General features: G+C 38.5%; 1 protein-coding gene across 1 annotated transcript; it reads right to left on the bottom strand.

Annotated features, from left to right (window-relative positions):
- Positions 1-1,630: 1,630 nt before the first annotated feature.
- LOC129412581 (serine/threonine-protein kinase pim-1-like) lies at positions 1,631-7,993 on the bottom strand. The gene is made up of 8 exons (XM_055166562.1): positions 7,942-7,993; positions 6,932-7,204; positions 6,221-6,312; positions 6,081-6,128; positions 5,450-5,674; positions 3,780-3,960; positions 2,114-2,293; positions 1,631-1,728 (listed from the first exon to the last, which is right to left on the bottom strand). Exons 1-8 carry the CDS (start codon positions 7,991-7,993, stop codon positions 1,631-1,633), a joined length of 1,149 nt encoding a protein of 382 aa, XP_055022537.1.
- Positions 7,994-15,150: the final 7,157 nt, after the last annotated feature.

Below are 15,150 nucleotides of genomic sequence, written 5' to 3'. Positions count from 1 at the left end.
CACATGATGATGAATTCCTGATATGTTGTCTCATGCATCCTCTTTGCAGCACCGTTCGTGTTGAGCGAGGAGAGCCCACCGTTGCAATCTGCAGAAAGTCACTCAATGTCCTCACACCAATGGGTAGTCTTCGGGCACTAGCTGAAGCTGCCATCAAACCAGAGGCTGCCCAGTTCAATCCAATGGGGGGTGGATCCTTGATACCGATATGAATTCAATACTAAGACTACGCGCTTCAATTTTACTACGATCTAAGTTACAGTAACACTTTTACACGATTTAAAATGAAACACTAAAACTATTTAGAAGTAATGTAAATAAAACTAAAATGCACTTGTTGCTCGTCTGTTGTTTTTTCCGATGTTTTTAGGTGATATCTCTGGTACAGTAATGCTAACAACTAGCCACAGCAAAACTACTGCATTTCGCACAAACTTGGAACTCACCTGAAGTCTGAGGGTTGAAGTCTCAAACTCAGATCACTCAGCCCTACACAATCTACGCCCTTCAAAGTCACGGAACATTAAAACTGCTTTAACGTGTCACCATTCTGTTTCCGTGACGACAGGTCTATAGGGATTCTAAAATGTTCTGTTATGTGACCTAGAGCTTAAAACAGATCACGAGACAGAACATCGTAGAATCCCTGTAGAATCACAGAATCTGCTGTTTTTGCATTTATCTTCACCTGGCTTATGATTTTCTCTGTAACTGCTGGTCTGTCTATAAATGAAACTAAAACTGGCTCGAATTTCAACAGATTCTCTTTCTTTTTTTCACAATAGCCTGCAAATTCATTTCAATTCATTTCCATTGTAAAAAATGCAATTTTTTTGGTAACATGGTGGGTTTAGTGAAAAAGTACAAACTTAACCTGTAATTGAACCATTCATACTTAATGTGGCCCTTTTGGTTTTCTTAACCAGTGCACCCTTCACTGTGTCGACTTTCACAGTAAATTGTGCACTGGACACAACCAAAGACCCATACAGAGACTGAACGCAGATCACCTGAACTTTTGGCTCAAGTAACAGGCCAAAACGGTGGTAACGTGAATTCCTATTTCGTCACAGGGAGTTGGAATTGACATAAGACCCTTTCTACTTGCTACTTCTACTCTTCTTAACTTGGTTCAGTTTGAAATCAACCATAGCTTTTGTGCAGTCCTCCGATAATTAGGTAAAAGAATTAATTTACCTAAAACAATATTCTTGAGTTGGCAAAATAGCGTTTTTACAATAGACTTCTAATACAAACCTAAAAACAACTTTCGTGACCTCTATGCACGTGAGTCGCAAATGATCAATTAGCAGTTAGCATTTTGACGTCAAATTTTAGTATTTCTTCAGTTGTGTAAAACCAAAAATAGTAATCGGGGAAAGGCTAGCGAATATATAAAGCTATAAATATCTATGAAAGCATGTAGAACCATTAGAGTAGAACTTCTTAGACGTTGCTAGATTTTGGGAAAGGGCCAAAAAATGAAGACGATGTAGATACTGAAGACTTGACTCACCTGTTTACCCCGGACAGCTTCAGCTTGGTTCAAAAATCACATCCAGATTTTTTAAATTAATTAATTAATTTATTTTGGTTGCAGTGAACGTTTGAAGAGGAGATGGAGTCGGGGTCAGTTTGGCTTTAACCACGGATGGTCCCTCATCTCCTGCAGCGAGAGGCGCTTCTTTGGGTTCAGCGCCAGGCAGCCTCTCAGTAGGTCTCGGCATTCTGCGCACACACAAAATAAAGTTAGAAGATGTTGTCATTTGTGCTCTTAAATAAATAAAAAAAAATCTTAAAAAAACAAAAAAACTAAATTATTTTCTAATTTAAATACATCCCATAGCAATAACATTTGAGATTTTAAATATGAACTACTGAACTCAGACAAAAATCCCATGAATTCCAGAACATGTTTGTAGAGCTCTAAACCAAAGGATTAGCTACTGTTTTTTTGTTTTTTTTTTTTGTTTGGATATTTCTTTGTTTTGCTTATATTATATTCTGAACATAATTGCAGCCTTTGATATTTACTCATTACCACAATAAAAATTCTGTTCCCATTTTCTTAACCCTAATGATAATGCTAAAATTCTCGCAATCTGGTTCTTACCTTCTGGCAAAGGTTTGGGGAATGGAACTTCTCTCATGGATGCTATGGTGTCCTCGTTGATGTTAAGGTGCATGTTGAACAGCATCATGAAGAGCACCACTCCCAGCTGCCAGGCCGTAACGGAGGCGGACGTGTACCGGCGGTCTCGGTACCACTCTGGAGCCAAGTACTGTGGAGTCCCTAGAACACAAACAAATCAACAAACATAAGGCAAGGTCCAGTTCTCGACTGTGTGAAGAAGTGCACTGAGGGAGAGTGAGGTCAACCAGGCAAATGAAGCTAATCGATGTAGGCGGATATAGATGATAATTAGATCCATATTTGGAAATCTGATGGTGTGTATAATAGCAACCAAAGAGCCAATCAGAAGCAAGGCTGTTGAAGGTACACACCTCTTCCCGCATTATTAACGAGCCGTGAAATCTGTTAAAAACCTGTTACTAATGTTAATAGGAGTGACCTTGGGAATGCGAGCGCCTGATTGGTCTGTTATTATTGTTAAAATCTTTATTTACACACAAAACAGTGAAATAAAGCCCGGGTTAAAACGAATATTTTAAGATCAGAATTTGGAAGGCAGCAGCTTGCAGACACGCTATATCCACTTGTAGCGATCTAAAAACTTGGCAGCAAGGCTTGATGGGAAGTGTATTTTTTTTGTGTACCTGCGAGGTCTTTTGGGCTGATTGTTCGGAGGCGTTCAAGACATAAACCCTGTGCTGTTCATTGTCTAGTAGTTTAAATAAACCCGAAATATGAGCAAACTCAAATTCTTTACGCACTGGTCGTCACAGTACAGTTTATGGGTCCAACTGAAAACCACAGTGTAAACAGTAAATAATGGAAAATAGTGATCGTGATGGAACTTTTATGGTTTGAAACTAATGGATTGCAAAATATAGATTATCTTTACTTCCAAATAGTTTACATCAGGAGTCACGTGTCTTTCCCAAGGATACAAAAGACATATTTACTGGTATACAGAGTGGGTATTGAATCACTGACCGTCAAGTTAGTGAGTGAAAGCTTTGCAGAGTACTGCCACTGTGACTGGTGTAAAGAATACTTTTTTTTTTTTGTTCCACTGGTGAATCAACACAGAATATATTGGATTCTGTGTGTATGTTTGAAGGATCCAATTAAAGAGTGCCATTTCAACCAAGGTATCAACACAACAAAGAAACGCCTCGGTATTGAAAGTTCCAATTTGTACGTTAGAAATTCTCACCAAACAGAATTTTGGGAAATAGTACTTTTCTAATTCATTTGGACACTGGACATATTTTAATGCCTACAGACACGGCAGCAGTTTGCATTTGTATAAACTGGAATCAAACCACCAACTTCAGCATCGGTTTGGATGGTTGGTGGTTCGAATCCTGCTCTCAACATAAACCTCGTTGAATACTGCTGTTGTGTCCTTGGGCAAGACACTTGACCCACCGCGTCCCCAGTATTTGCGTACCCTGGTGTGTGAATGTGTGTGTATGGGTGGTTCCTTGATGTAAAGTGCTTTTGAACGCCTTAAAGATAGAAAAGTGCTGCATAAATTTGACCATTACTGAGTTACGTCCATAAGAAGTTTAAAGAAGGATTTTGTATAGAAAACAAAAAATAAAATTATAGGGTGTGAGGGAGTCATATTGTCAAAAGGTTCAATATTTACCATACTGTTCATCAAACGTCTGCCCAGGAGTGAAGTTGATCGCCCAGCCGAAGTCGATGTACCGGGCTCTGGGCATTTCTCCTCCGGTCTCGATCAGGATGTTCTCGGGTTTAATGTCCCGGTGGAACACTCCTTTAGCCTCCATTTCGATGGCGGCATCCACCAAATGACGGAAAATGATCTACAACAAGAAAAACAAAAATATTACAGCAACAAAAAGGAACACATTTTAAAGGCTGGTACCATTTCATACAAGCTTTCGTCAGTGGGAGTGTTGGTACAAAACATTGCAAACTGAAAAACCAGGCCTGTTTTGGTGACTATCCACTAACATTCTCAATCCTAAAAAATCCTCAAATTTTACTTCAGCAATTTACACAACACTTGATACCACACTGAAGATAATAAAAGCATTTTTCTTTGTAATAGAACGCAAAATAATAGTGTCAAAAGTAGTAGTATCTCTTGAATCTCATGGTTCATTGGACATTTCAAACCAAAGATACAGAAGCCACAACGGTTGAACTAGGGAAAGGTTTGTTTCATCAAGCACCACAAATTCTACGTAAAAGTCTGCACTTCATTGGAGCTGAACATTCAATATTGACTCTTTGTACTTGATGGAATACATGACCAATATGTAACTCCTTTGTTTGCGCTGTCTCATTAAAATGAACGGGCCTGAGTGTTTCAGTATCAGTTATTCTCACATGGCGTCAGCTCTACAAGTGTCTATTCAAACTGCACTGTGTTCTCCTTAAACACAGGGAGATGTGTAAACTAATTGAATTGAATGATTGTATAGAGTTGTCAGGTGATGGTGACACTTTTGGGTCTTCACTTCACAGCTGATTTCTTCTTTGTTTTTGCTTTTTTTTGTTAGCAGTTCTATAGATGTAACCATATCACTGAAATATGGCATTTCAAACATCTCAAAATGGCGTAATATTGAATAAATAAATCTAAATATATTTAGACTAGAGCATGGAAACTCCAAAGTCCAACGGGACGGGTTCCGACGGTTTCGGACAAAAGGGGTTGAGACTCTTATGTGTTCAAAAGATCAGAGCTCTGCACTTCTTGTTTAGATACAAGTCAAAACTGTGTTATTATTATTTGTGAAATACTTCAGAAACATGATTTTTAAAGCATAAAGATTGGCGTTAAAGTATACAGGAAGTAGAGTTACGATCACTAATCTGCAGCTTCACCTCGATCCGTGCGCTGTGTGAATGTAAACAGACACACGTGGAACTACTCGCCTTTTTACTTTAAACAATTCAAACTGGACTAATAGAACGGTTTTGTGGACTGGTTGTCATTATTTGTGGACGACAATTTCTATGGATAATGTGGATGAGATGATGCACTTTAAATTTACCATTCACCATCATTATTTTCTCTATATCCTGAGTTTGTATTTTGTGTCTCTGGTTAGAGGAACACAAACAATATCCTACATGTGTCATGAGGCCAGTGAAAATCGTGTGATTTTAATTGTGTCAGGTCACAAATATCTTAATGCGTATCACGTTTGGGTCGGATTCGATCACTGCTCTGTTGGACGCGGGCCGGGATCGGACACAAAAATTCATCTCGATCCACGCTCTAATTTAAACCTCCTATTTGTTGTTACCACAGCGACAGAAACACCATAATTCACCACTTACCTTTGTCTCTGAGACCGGGACACCAGCTGGAAGACTGTCTTGGAGGTAATCGAACAGATCCATGCATGGTGACGGTTTCTCTAGGACCAGTGCTACCTCAGGCCCCAGGTCGTACCAGTCCAAGACCTGAGGCGTCACACTGGAGTCATCGTCGTCAGGGCCGGCTCCCACTCTCCTCAAAAAATACACCTCCTCTGGGAGACGTGTGGAGATCCCATCCCCCTCCTGGAAGTCAAACATACACATCAGCAAACTTCATTATATCAGAAATAGTCAGAATATAGAAGGAGGGATGTGATGATAACAGAAAGAACAGGTTTCACGCTCAAGTTGGAAGTTTGCTGGTGCTACAGTGTAAAAAGCAATATCTAGGTAGGTTAAAATGACTTAAGTTAAGAACATTATTTGAGGAGATTCAACTTGATATGTAAAATAATCTACCAACAGAATAAGTGCGCTTTCCTTAATTCAAGCAACATTAGAATTAGTTTATCTTAGGAGCAAAGACTTGTTGTTCCATTGGGAGATAATATATTGTGTGACGATAAAATTATTAAAGTTAATCATTTTCTTTTACAATAATAGTCAATCTTTTCAGCCACAAATAGATACATAAAAAATACTGACTCACCATTTCAATAAACGTGACTTTGACCTTGTCGATGTATTTGATCACCACCTATGAAAAGGAAACATGTAAAGTCACTATTTGAAAACCATGAAGAAACAGAAATTGTACAACATTAAAAAAATAAAAATAAATAAAATTACCGGCAAGTTGTCGCAACGGCGTACACCCGACCAAATCCTCCCAAAGCCTCCGTTGCACAGAGGCTGCAGCGTCAGGTACTTGGAGTTGAGGGCTGCAAAAAAAAACAAAAAAATCAACTGTAAATTTTGTTCATTTGAAAATTTTGACAAAGCAGTTCAATAAAAGCAAAGCACATGACTTTCTCTCTCTGGCTCTTGTGTTTTAGCCATTTACTTTCTTTGCCTTGGGATAGTTTGTGGTCAAGATTTGTGGACTAAACGAGGTCTAAACCTGGACTAAACCAAGACTAAACCAGGACTAAACCAGAACTGGACCAGGACTGAACCAGGACTAAACCAGGACTAAACCAGGTCTAAACCAGGACTAAACCAGGAGAGCAGCCGCCGTGCCGATCACCTCCGCTGATGTTTTTTTGTAATAAATACACTCAAGTCTCTCTCAGTCTGGTCCATCGTTCCGGGAAAAGCCCGGAAATGGCATTTGTTCCCAAAGGACGTCCTGGACACGTGACAAGTATTTTTCTCCCGTTTGTCGTTCATTTGATTCACCTGACCCGCCCGTGTGTAATCACTACCCACCCATAAAATTTCAAAACATTAAAACTCGCCCGTTTCAGCAACTATTTGCTGGTACCCGACCTGGTGCAGGACTCTGAGTCTAACTTCATTTATCATGTGCCGGGTTATAGCAAAGATTCTAATTTCACTCACTCGGTTGTTCAGTCGGTCCTCTTATGGGACTTTTGGACCTGGACTTTTTACTGTCCTTCTCCGTCTCATCCTCTTCCTCTCGTTTCCTCTTGCCGCTGTGTCCTTCAGTGCCCAGAGATCTTTGGGACACGTGAGAGACACCGCTGGGCCTGGGGACGGGGTCTGAGTCTGCGGAGCTGGTCTCAGGTCTCTTCCTGGATTTGCTCTTCAGGAATTTAGGAGACTGGTGCTTCTCCTGGTCCAGGCCGTTGACGGCAGCACAGGACCTGCAAGCTGAAACATAACATGGATTTGTTAGCAATTCTTTGAGGATGGTGAAATCTGAAGTAATTACAATTAACCAGTGGACAGATAAATGTAGTTTTAGTGTCGTAAAGCCAAAATATATATTATCTAATCATGAATTAAAAAGATTTCTCCCATTCCCCCCGTGAAAAAAATAGTTCAAAACCAGAAGTAATCCTCTAAACCAGAATTATGTTAGGACTAAACCGGTCTAAACCAGATCTAAACAAGGTCTAAACTTAAACCAGGACTAAACCAGGACTAAAGCCAGGACAAAACCGGTCTAAACCGGTCTAAACCAGATCTAAACCAGAACTTAAACCAGGTCTAAAACGGGACTAAAACGGTACTAAAACAGGACAAAAACAGGACTAAAACAAGATTAAAACAGGACTAAAACAGGACTAAAACCGGTCTAAACCAGGACTAAAACAGGATGAGTTTTGACTCGTAAAAATAACTACAAGTACTTGTCCTTTTCGTGTGTCAAAGTCACACACCCAAGTTCAGATACACTCTTTGCTCTGTTTATGTTGAATTTTACAAACTACTATGAATTATCTGTAGTTTTCTTGTAAAACACTCATATTTTCATGATTGTAAAGTAATAAAACTAAACTTTGGCAAAGAAGTCAAGCTGAAAACTGAGCGACTTGCAAACACTGAACTAGCTGTCACGATGTAGTCGGACTTTTGAACACAACAAAACCACAAATTTGTCTTACCTCGAATCTTTCTGCGTTTGGCTGGACCCGATGGCCGCGTTTTGATCGTCATGATGATTATCTGTCAAGTAAAAGAAAGCAGGACACGTTAAAACACGAAAGATTTCAACTTTCAGATACAGATTTCAACAGTTGATAGGAGCTAACAGCAAAGAAACTACAAATATTCCTTCAAATATGGCACAGAAACTTACCGTAACTCGATTCCTCGAAGAACTCGTCAAGAAATTTGTAAAAATGCACAAATTGTAAGAGCAAAACTTCGAGCTGCCACTTTCTTCGAGCCTCCGACGAAAAGTGACCAGACTGAGTCGTCGTGTCCTTTATAGAGCTTCCATAGCAACCATGGAATAATTATATATGCAAATTCTGTGCTTTGTTTGTTTATGAATTAAACAGACAGTAAACCCAAAAATTCTATAGAATATTCAATATTCAAATATATATTACGTAACGAGTTACGTAATCAGAGAGTTTCAGTGAGTGGTAATTGGATTACAGTTACTTTGTTGAAATAAATGGATTACACAGCAGTATGTTCCTGTTTTCACATTTTGGGCTAAACCAGGACTAAAAACAGGACTAAAAACACGTCTAAACCAGGTCTAAACCAGGTCCAACACCAGGTCTAAACTAGGTCTAAACTAGGACTAAAACCAGGACTAAAACCAGGTCTAAACCAGGTCCAAACCAGGTCTAAACCAAGACTAAACCAGGTCTAAACCAGGTCTATAACAGGATTTAACAGGACTAAACCATGCTGTGTGGACCATATCTCCTCTTCTTCTATCAGTAATAGTTTTAATATGGTTAAGTAAAGTCTTTTTTATTGCCTTTTAGCAAACAAAACATGATGTGAAGATTTCCTCGTCTTTGCTTCTCTACAGCAAATCAAGTAATCCAAAGTATTCAGATTACGTTACTCATTTTAAGCAATTTAATGGATTACGTTACAAACTACATTTTGGTGTATGTAATCTGTAATTTGTAAGGGAATACATTTTAAAAGTAACCTTCCCAACACTGTTAATCTGTCACAAACACAAGTATTTTGTAAATTTTAAAATATTCATAATCACTGGGCTGTGTCAGTGCTTCAAAACCTGACAAGTAACCAAGACTAAACACAGAAGCCGTCTTGACAATAGTCTGTATAGCCTCACGTTTTACTTGATGTAGTTTTATGTATTTTAGCATGTTAGCGTGTGTGTGTTGGTTGGTGGGGTCGGACAGCTGTGGAGGCTGAGTGGGTGACTACACTGTAAACCCAAATTTTCTTTTACATATTAAGCCATGCTAATATTACTAATCTTTTTAATATGTTGCAAAAGGCGGGACCATTACTAAACAAAGTGTGAATTGTAAACTATGTTAAACTAGTATTTGCTGTACTAATGGCACCTGAACACTCCCAAACTGCACCAAAACACATTTGACTTCTGCTCGGACTGTTGGCTTCAATTCAGCGTCAGTCTGCTTTATCATCACATGGTAAGTGAATAAATATGGTTTCTGTTCCCGTGAGACTGAATAGTTGGTGACATTGGTTGACGCTTGCAGCCAAATAAGGCTAACGTGAAGTAAACTTGTGGTCACGATGTGCTCGCTATCATCTGTTAGCCACTAACAGAGAACAGCTAATGCTAACAGTTAACGGTGTGGGAGCCGGTACTACCGGCATCTTTACCGGCCCGGTAGAGATGCGCGGAGGGCGGACTCCGCGGCTAAACCGCGGCTCGGGCGGATGACGCGACGAAAAATACTATTTAAATCAAACTCGGGCGGGTGGCGGTTTAACGACGCATGGACCCATAGAACTACTCACGGGCGCCGTGTCTTCTCACGTACACCGTGTGCACCGCGCCTTTTTTTTTAATCGAGACTCGTTTTCGTTGTTTGCTATATGATTGTTCTAAAATCGTGGGTGCAAATGGAGAGTTTTTAGATTATCACCACAAAATTGCATATAAACTTTGGCTGGAATTAAACACTAAAACATATTTTCTGTTTTACAGGTGACTACCCAACATGCTGTGGAGCTATAAATACTGTGAGTTCAGCTGAGATAAGAGAAGTTACTACCTCAGACACTACAGAACACTAATTTCTTTCTTTTTTTTTTTTTTTTTTTTTTTTTAGATTTGTCTGGAATTCAAAAGGATTGTGGGAAAAGACCTGCACCAGGAATTTTATTCTGCCCTTGATAACCACACTACCCATTTTATTGAAAGTTTTAAAGCTAAGAGGGGCAACGTGGGTGACAGTTGGCACAGCTTTTGCAGTAAATGCAGGTAAACTTTTGTAACCCGGATAAAAATACATGTGCTGTAAAAGCATAAGTTCATAACATAGTTAATCTAAAATGGATAAAAAGATAATTCATTTTTATTAAAATACATAGTTCATGTTAATGGTTAAATGTATATTTACAAAAGTGTTTGCGTCTCTTTTTGCGTTTTCTTTTAACTTATCATACAGTATCCATTTTCTGTCTAACAGTCACTGGATTCTACTGAAAAAAGGACAGTCACACTCAGAGGGCTTCCTTACTTACTCGGAGACAATCCCACTGAATTCTTCAAATCTAGCTTTGTAAGTGTACATTTTGTTTGTAATAGAATGTGACATTTATTGTATAATTTGAATATGCCAAAACTGACAAGTAGTCTATACATTACGAGCTTCAGCCATTCCATGAATATTATTTATCTTAAAGTCAGATTATTATTGATTTTCAAATATTTGTTTGAACATTTTGAAAATGCTTGACCAAATAGTTATCATGTCAGCATAAATTTAATTTCATACAATTTATGTTTTGTCATTCTTATTGAGTCTGTTGTAGTTCAGTAATTTCATTCACTAATGGTTATGTTTCTGGCATACATTTTTTTGTTTTTCTTTAGGATGGTGATGAATCCTTTCACCAAATGGACATTGGGATCTTGTTAGTAAATCTGAAGGTGTCTCTCTTCCAACACCAGATCTTCCCCCAGCTGCCTGAAAATCGTCATTGAGGGTGAAATTGTTATGGACAAGCTGACAACCCTTATAACCCCTTGTTTAAATTGTGAAATGTAAAACACAAAAGCAAATGCTGTTACAGGGAACAAACAGAAGACTGCACTTTATTCAGGTTTAAGCATGTTATTATTGCACTATTTTTGCAATAAATTTGTGAGAAAAAAATTTTCATTTTATGTCAATTATAAAAAAAATAATATGACGTATAATTTGCATCTAATTATTATAATTAATAAACATATTCAATAAATACTCATAAATATCAGAAATACATACTGATAAAAATAAGTAATGATTACTGTAATACACAAGTAATGGTTAGTTAATTACTTGTAAACATTAGTTTTAGAAATTTAAGTTCTTTAGTAATGGGTTATCTTGGACAGAAGATTTTATGTAAACAGAGCTTGATTTGTTTAGTTTTTGATATTGTAAAAACTAGACATCCCAGTGCAATCACTTACCACGCGCGGTTTTAGTAATGATTACTAATTTGGGTTTACAGTGTGGAAGGAACTGTGGCTTTGTTTTTAATCACTGTAAAACACTTTGTTACATTTTTGTATGAAAAGCTTACACTTAGACAAACTTTATTGATCCACAAGGGAAATTATTTGGGGACAGTAGTTCACACATCACAATATAATAACAAAGAGTAAAAATATATACATAGAGACTGGTGTCAAGTAAGACATAATTATATAAATGTAAATGAACATGCAGTGTTGGGGAGTAACGGATTACATGTACCAGAGTTACGTAATCAGAGTACAAATTATAAGTAACTGTATTCGGTTACAGTTACTGTTTGAATGAGTGGTAATTGGATTACAGTTACTTTGTTGAAATAAATGGATTACATGGCAGTATTTTCCTGTTTTCGGGCTATATCCTAAACCAGGACTAAAATCTGGACTAAAACCAGGACTAAAACCAGGACTAAACCAGAACTAAACCAGGACTAAACCAGAACTAAACCAGGACTAAACCAGAACTAAAGCCAGGACTAAAACCAGAACTAAACCAGGACTAAACCAGAACTAAACCAGGACTAAAACCAGGACTAAACCAGGACTAAACCAGAACTAAAGCAGAACTAAAGCAGGACTAAACCAGAACTAAAGCCAGGACTAAAACCAGGACTAAACCAGGACTAAACCAGAACTAAAGCCAGGGCTAAACCAGGACTAAACCAGAACTAAACCAGGACTAAACCAGAACTAAACAGGGACTAAACCAGAACTAAACCAGGACTAAACCAGAACTAAACCAGGACTAAAACCAGGACTAAACCAGGACTAAACCAGAACTAAATCAGAGCTAAAGCAGGACTAAACCAGAACTAAAGCCAGTACTAAAACCAGAACTAAACCAGGACTAAACCAGAACTAAAGCCAGGACTAAAACCAGGACTAAACCAGAACTAAAGCCAGGGCTAAACCAGGACTAAACCAGAACTAAACCAGGACTAAACCAGAACTAAACCGGGACTAAACCAGGACTAAACTACACAGTATGACACTAACAGTAGGTGGACATAATTTAAAGCAGCAGTGATCTCATATAGAAATTATTTCTCTATGAATAATATTTTTAATATGGTCAAGAAAAGACTGAACAAACAAGAATGTTCAGGATGTGGTTGGTACATTCATGTAGTTTTAAAAAGCATGACAATATCAAGTAATCCAAAGTATTCAGATTACGTTACTCACATTAAGTAACTTAATGGATTCCGTTACAAACTACATTTTGAGGTATGTAATCTGTAATCTGTAGGGGAATACATTTTAAAAGTAACCTTCCCAACACTGTGTATACGAGCTCATTCTGTCTTATACACTGTATTGTATAAGCAGCTCTTGGGGTCAAAACATGTCCACTCTGTTCTGTCTGCGTCTAATTTGAGTGTTTGATTGTCCTATAATCAGGAAGTGCACGTTAGCATGCCAAGTGTTGTTAGTTTTATCGTCAGTGCAAAACTCCACACAGGTCTCTGAAAGTTGTGAAAAGTTGTGAGGAATAACGTTGCAAACTATTTAAAATCAACCAGTTTTTCAGGGTCTTAAAGTTGCACTGTGTAACTTTTCTAGTGGAAGGTCCGGTCTCCATGAACATGTTATTGTTTTGCTTGAAATGTCCCGGTATGGCATTAAATGTGTCCATCTTGTGTTTTACTCAATAACATGTTTTTTTATTGTCCTAAAAACTTGCATTTTTACTCTGAGTGGGCTCGCCTCTTCACAGAGCTGACATGGAGCTTTGCCCTGTGGTGTTTACCTGCTGTCCTACTGTAATAAATTGTCACACTGGAGGACATTCTTCGTGGAAAGAAGCGGGTTTTGGACCCTCAACCAGAAAAGTTCCACAGTGCCCCCTGAAGATCTCACCTTTAACTTTCCTGCAAAATACGGAAACATAAAAGAAGTGAAAACCCGTTGGCTGTAAACTGGGAGCAGCTGGATGGAGTTAGTGCGTCTGACGGCGTTATCAGCGGGACACGACACAGAGCAGAGCCGCGCTCACTGCCCCCTCCATGTTTAACACAGGCTTTGGCGTCTTTAGCCCTGAACCGTGGAGCCTGGAGACCAAACACAGACTGACAGGCCCACAGGGAGAGCCCGGGTCCCTGTGTCGCTAACGGGACACGGCCTGGGACCCGTCACTCCGCTCGCCCGCCACCGCCGCGCTAACACAGGAAGTGAAAGCTGTTGAAGAGGAAGAGCCAGGAGTTTAGGAGACAACGGGGACGGATAAAGACTTCCTGATGATGTGAGAAAGACAAAATTGACTTAGGTGAGATACTGGGATCTAATTTGGGATGAGCAGCAGTGTTGGGAATTTCATGTGAGAGTTTGAGTGTGATGTAACTCAGAGCGTATCGTTTTATTAAATTTTTAAAAGCCTATATTACAATATTTTCTGATCTATTATAATGTTGTTTTCTTTGGATTTGTGTTTTGTTTCGTTCACACATTTTTAACTAATGAAATCTCACAAGAGTCAATTTGGAGTAATATGGGCCCTTTAAATAATCTGGACAGTCATGTTTGGCTCTTGCTCGAGGTGCGATGGAGGAACTGCAGACCAGACTAAAAATCAATAAAAATAAAAATACAGAGAGATATCCTTCTGGACTTTACAGGCAAATATATACAGTGTTGGGGAGTAACAGATTACATGTACTACAGGAGTTATGTAATCAGAGTACAAATTATGAGTAACTGTATTCAGTTACAGTTACTGTTTCAGTGAGTGGTATTTGGATTACAGTTACTTTGTTAAAATAAATGGATTACACGGCGGTATTTTCCTGTTTTGGGCTATATATCCCCCCCCCTTTTTTTTTTTTTCTTTCTTTCTTTATTTTTTGGTAATTCCACTCATTGCTGGAAACTAAACCAAGTCTAAACTAGATCTAAACCAGGTCTAAAACAGGACTAAAACCAGGTCTAAACTAGATCTAAAACAGGTCCAAAACAGGTCTTAAAACAGGTCTTAAACCAGGACTAAACCAGAATTAAAACCGGGTCTAAAGTAGATCTAAAACAGGTCTTAAACCAGGTCTAAACCAGGACTAAAACAGTTCTAAAACCAGGTTTAAACCAGGACTAAACCAGGACTAAAACCAGGACTAAAACAGGACTAAAACAGGACTAAAACAGGATTTAACAGGACTAAACCATGCTGCGTGGACGTGTCTCCTCCTCTTTTATCAATAATATTTTTAATACGGTTAAGTAAAATCTGGGTTTTTCATTATCTTTTAACAGACAAAACATCTTATGTGAACATATCCTCGTCTTTGCTTCTCTACAGCAAATCAAGTAATCCAAAGTATTCAGATCATGTTACTCGCCTTAAGTAAATTAATGGATTACGTTACAAACTACATTTTGGGGTTTGTAATCTGTAATCTGTAGGGGAATACATTTTAAAAGTCACCTTCCCAACACTGAATATATAGCACTGTAAATTGAGTTCTACACATGAGTCTGAAATATCTGTCTCTGAAAACCATTGGGAAATTGTGAACAAACCTGTCCACAAATGCACAAGTGCTTCTCTCTGCATCTTTTTCAAAATCTGTGTATTAATGCCAAAACAGGCGATGGAAATATGTCCATCCCATAGACTGTATATACAAATGGAAAGATAACCCGCTAGCTGCTGTGTTCCAAATAA

Source organism: Boleophthalmus pectinirostris, unplaced genomic scaffold (assembly GCF_026225935.1).
Source record: "Boleophthalmus pectinirostris isolate CB_2022bp ecotype Guang Dong unplaced genomic scaffold, ASM2622593v1 HiC_scaffold_892, whole genome shotgun sequence".
Taxonomy (NCBI): domain Eukaryota; kingdom Metazoa; phylum Chordata; class Actinopteri; order Gobiiformes; family Gobiidae; genus Boleophthalmus; species Boleophthalmus pectinirostris.
Note: the sequence above shows the minus strand (reverse complement) of the source record. Positions and strands in the feature narration are given on the sequence as shown.

Bases quoted from the DNA above. Each gene is read 5' to 3' on its own strand.
- LOC129412581 (XM_055166562.1), bottom strand. From the start codon at position 7,993: ATGACGATCAAAACGCGGCCATCGGGTCCAGCCAAACGCAGAAAGATT. The intron at 5,675-6,080 runs GTGAGTCAGTAT...TTTGACTTCCAG, and splicing joins AAGTCACGTTTATTGAAATG to GAGGGGGATGGGATCTCCAC. The intron at 1,729-2,113 runs GTAAGAACCAGA...GTGTGTGCGCAG, and splicing joins CCCCAAACCTTTGCCAGAAG to AATGCCGAGACCTACTGAGA.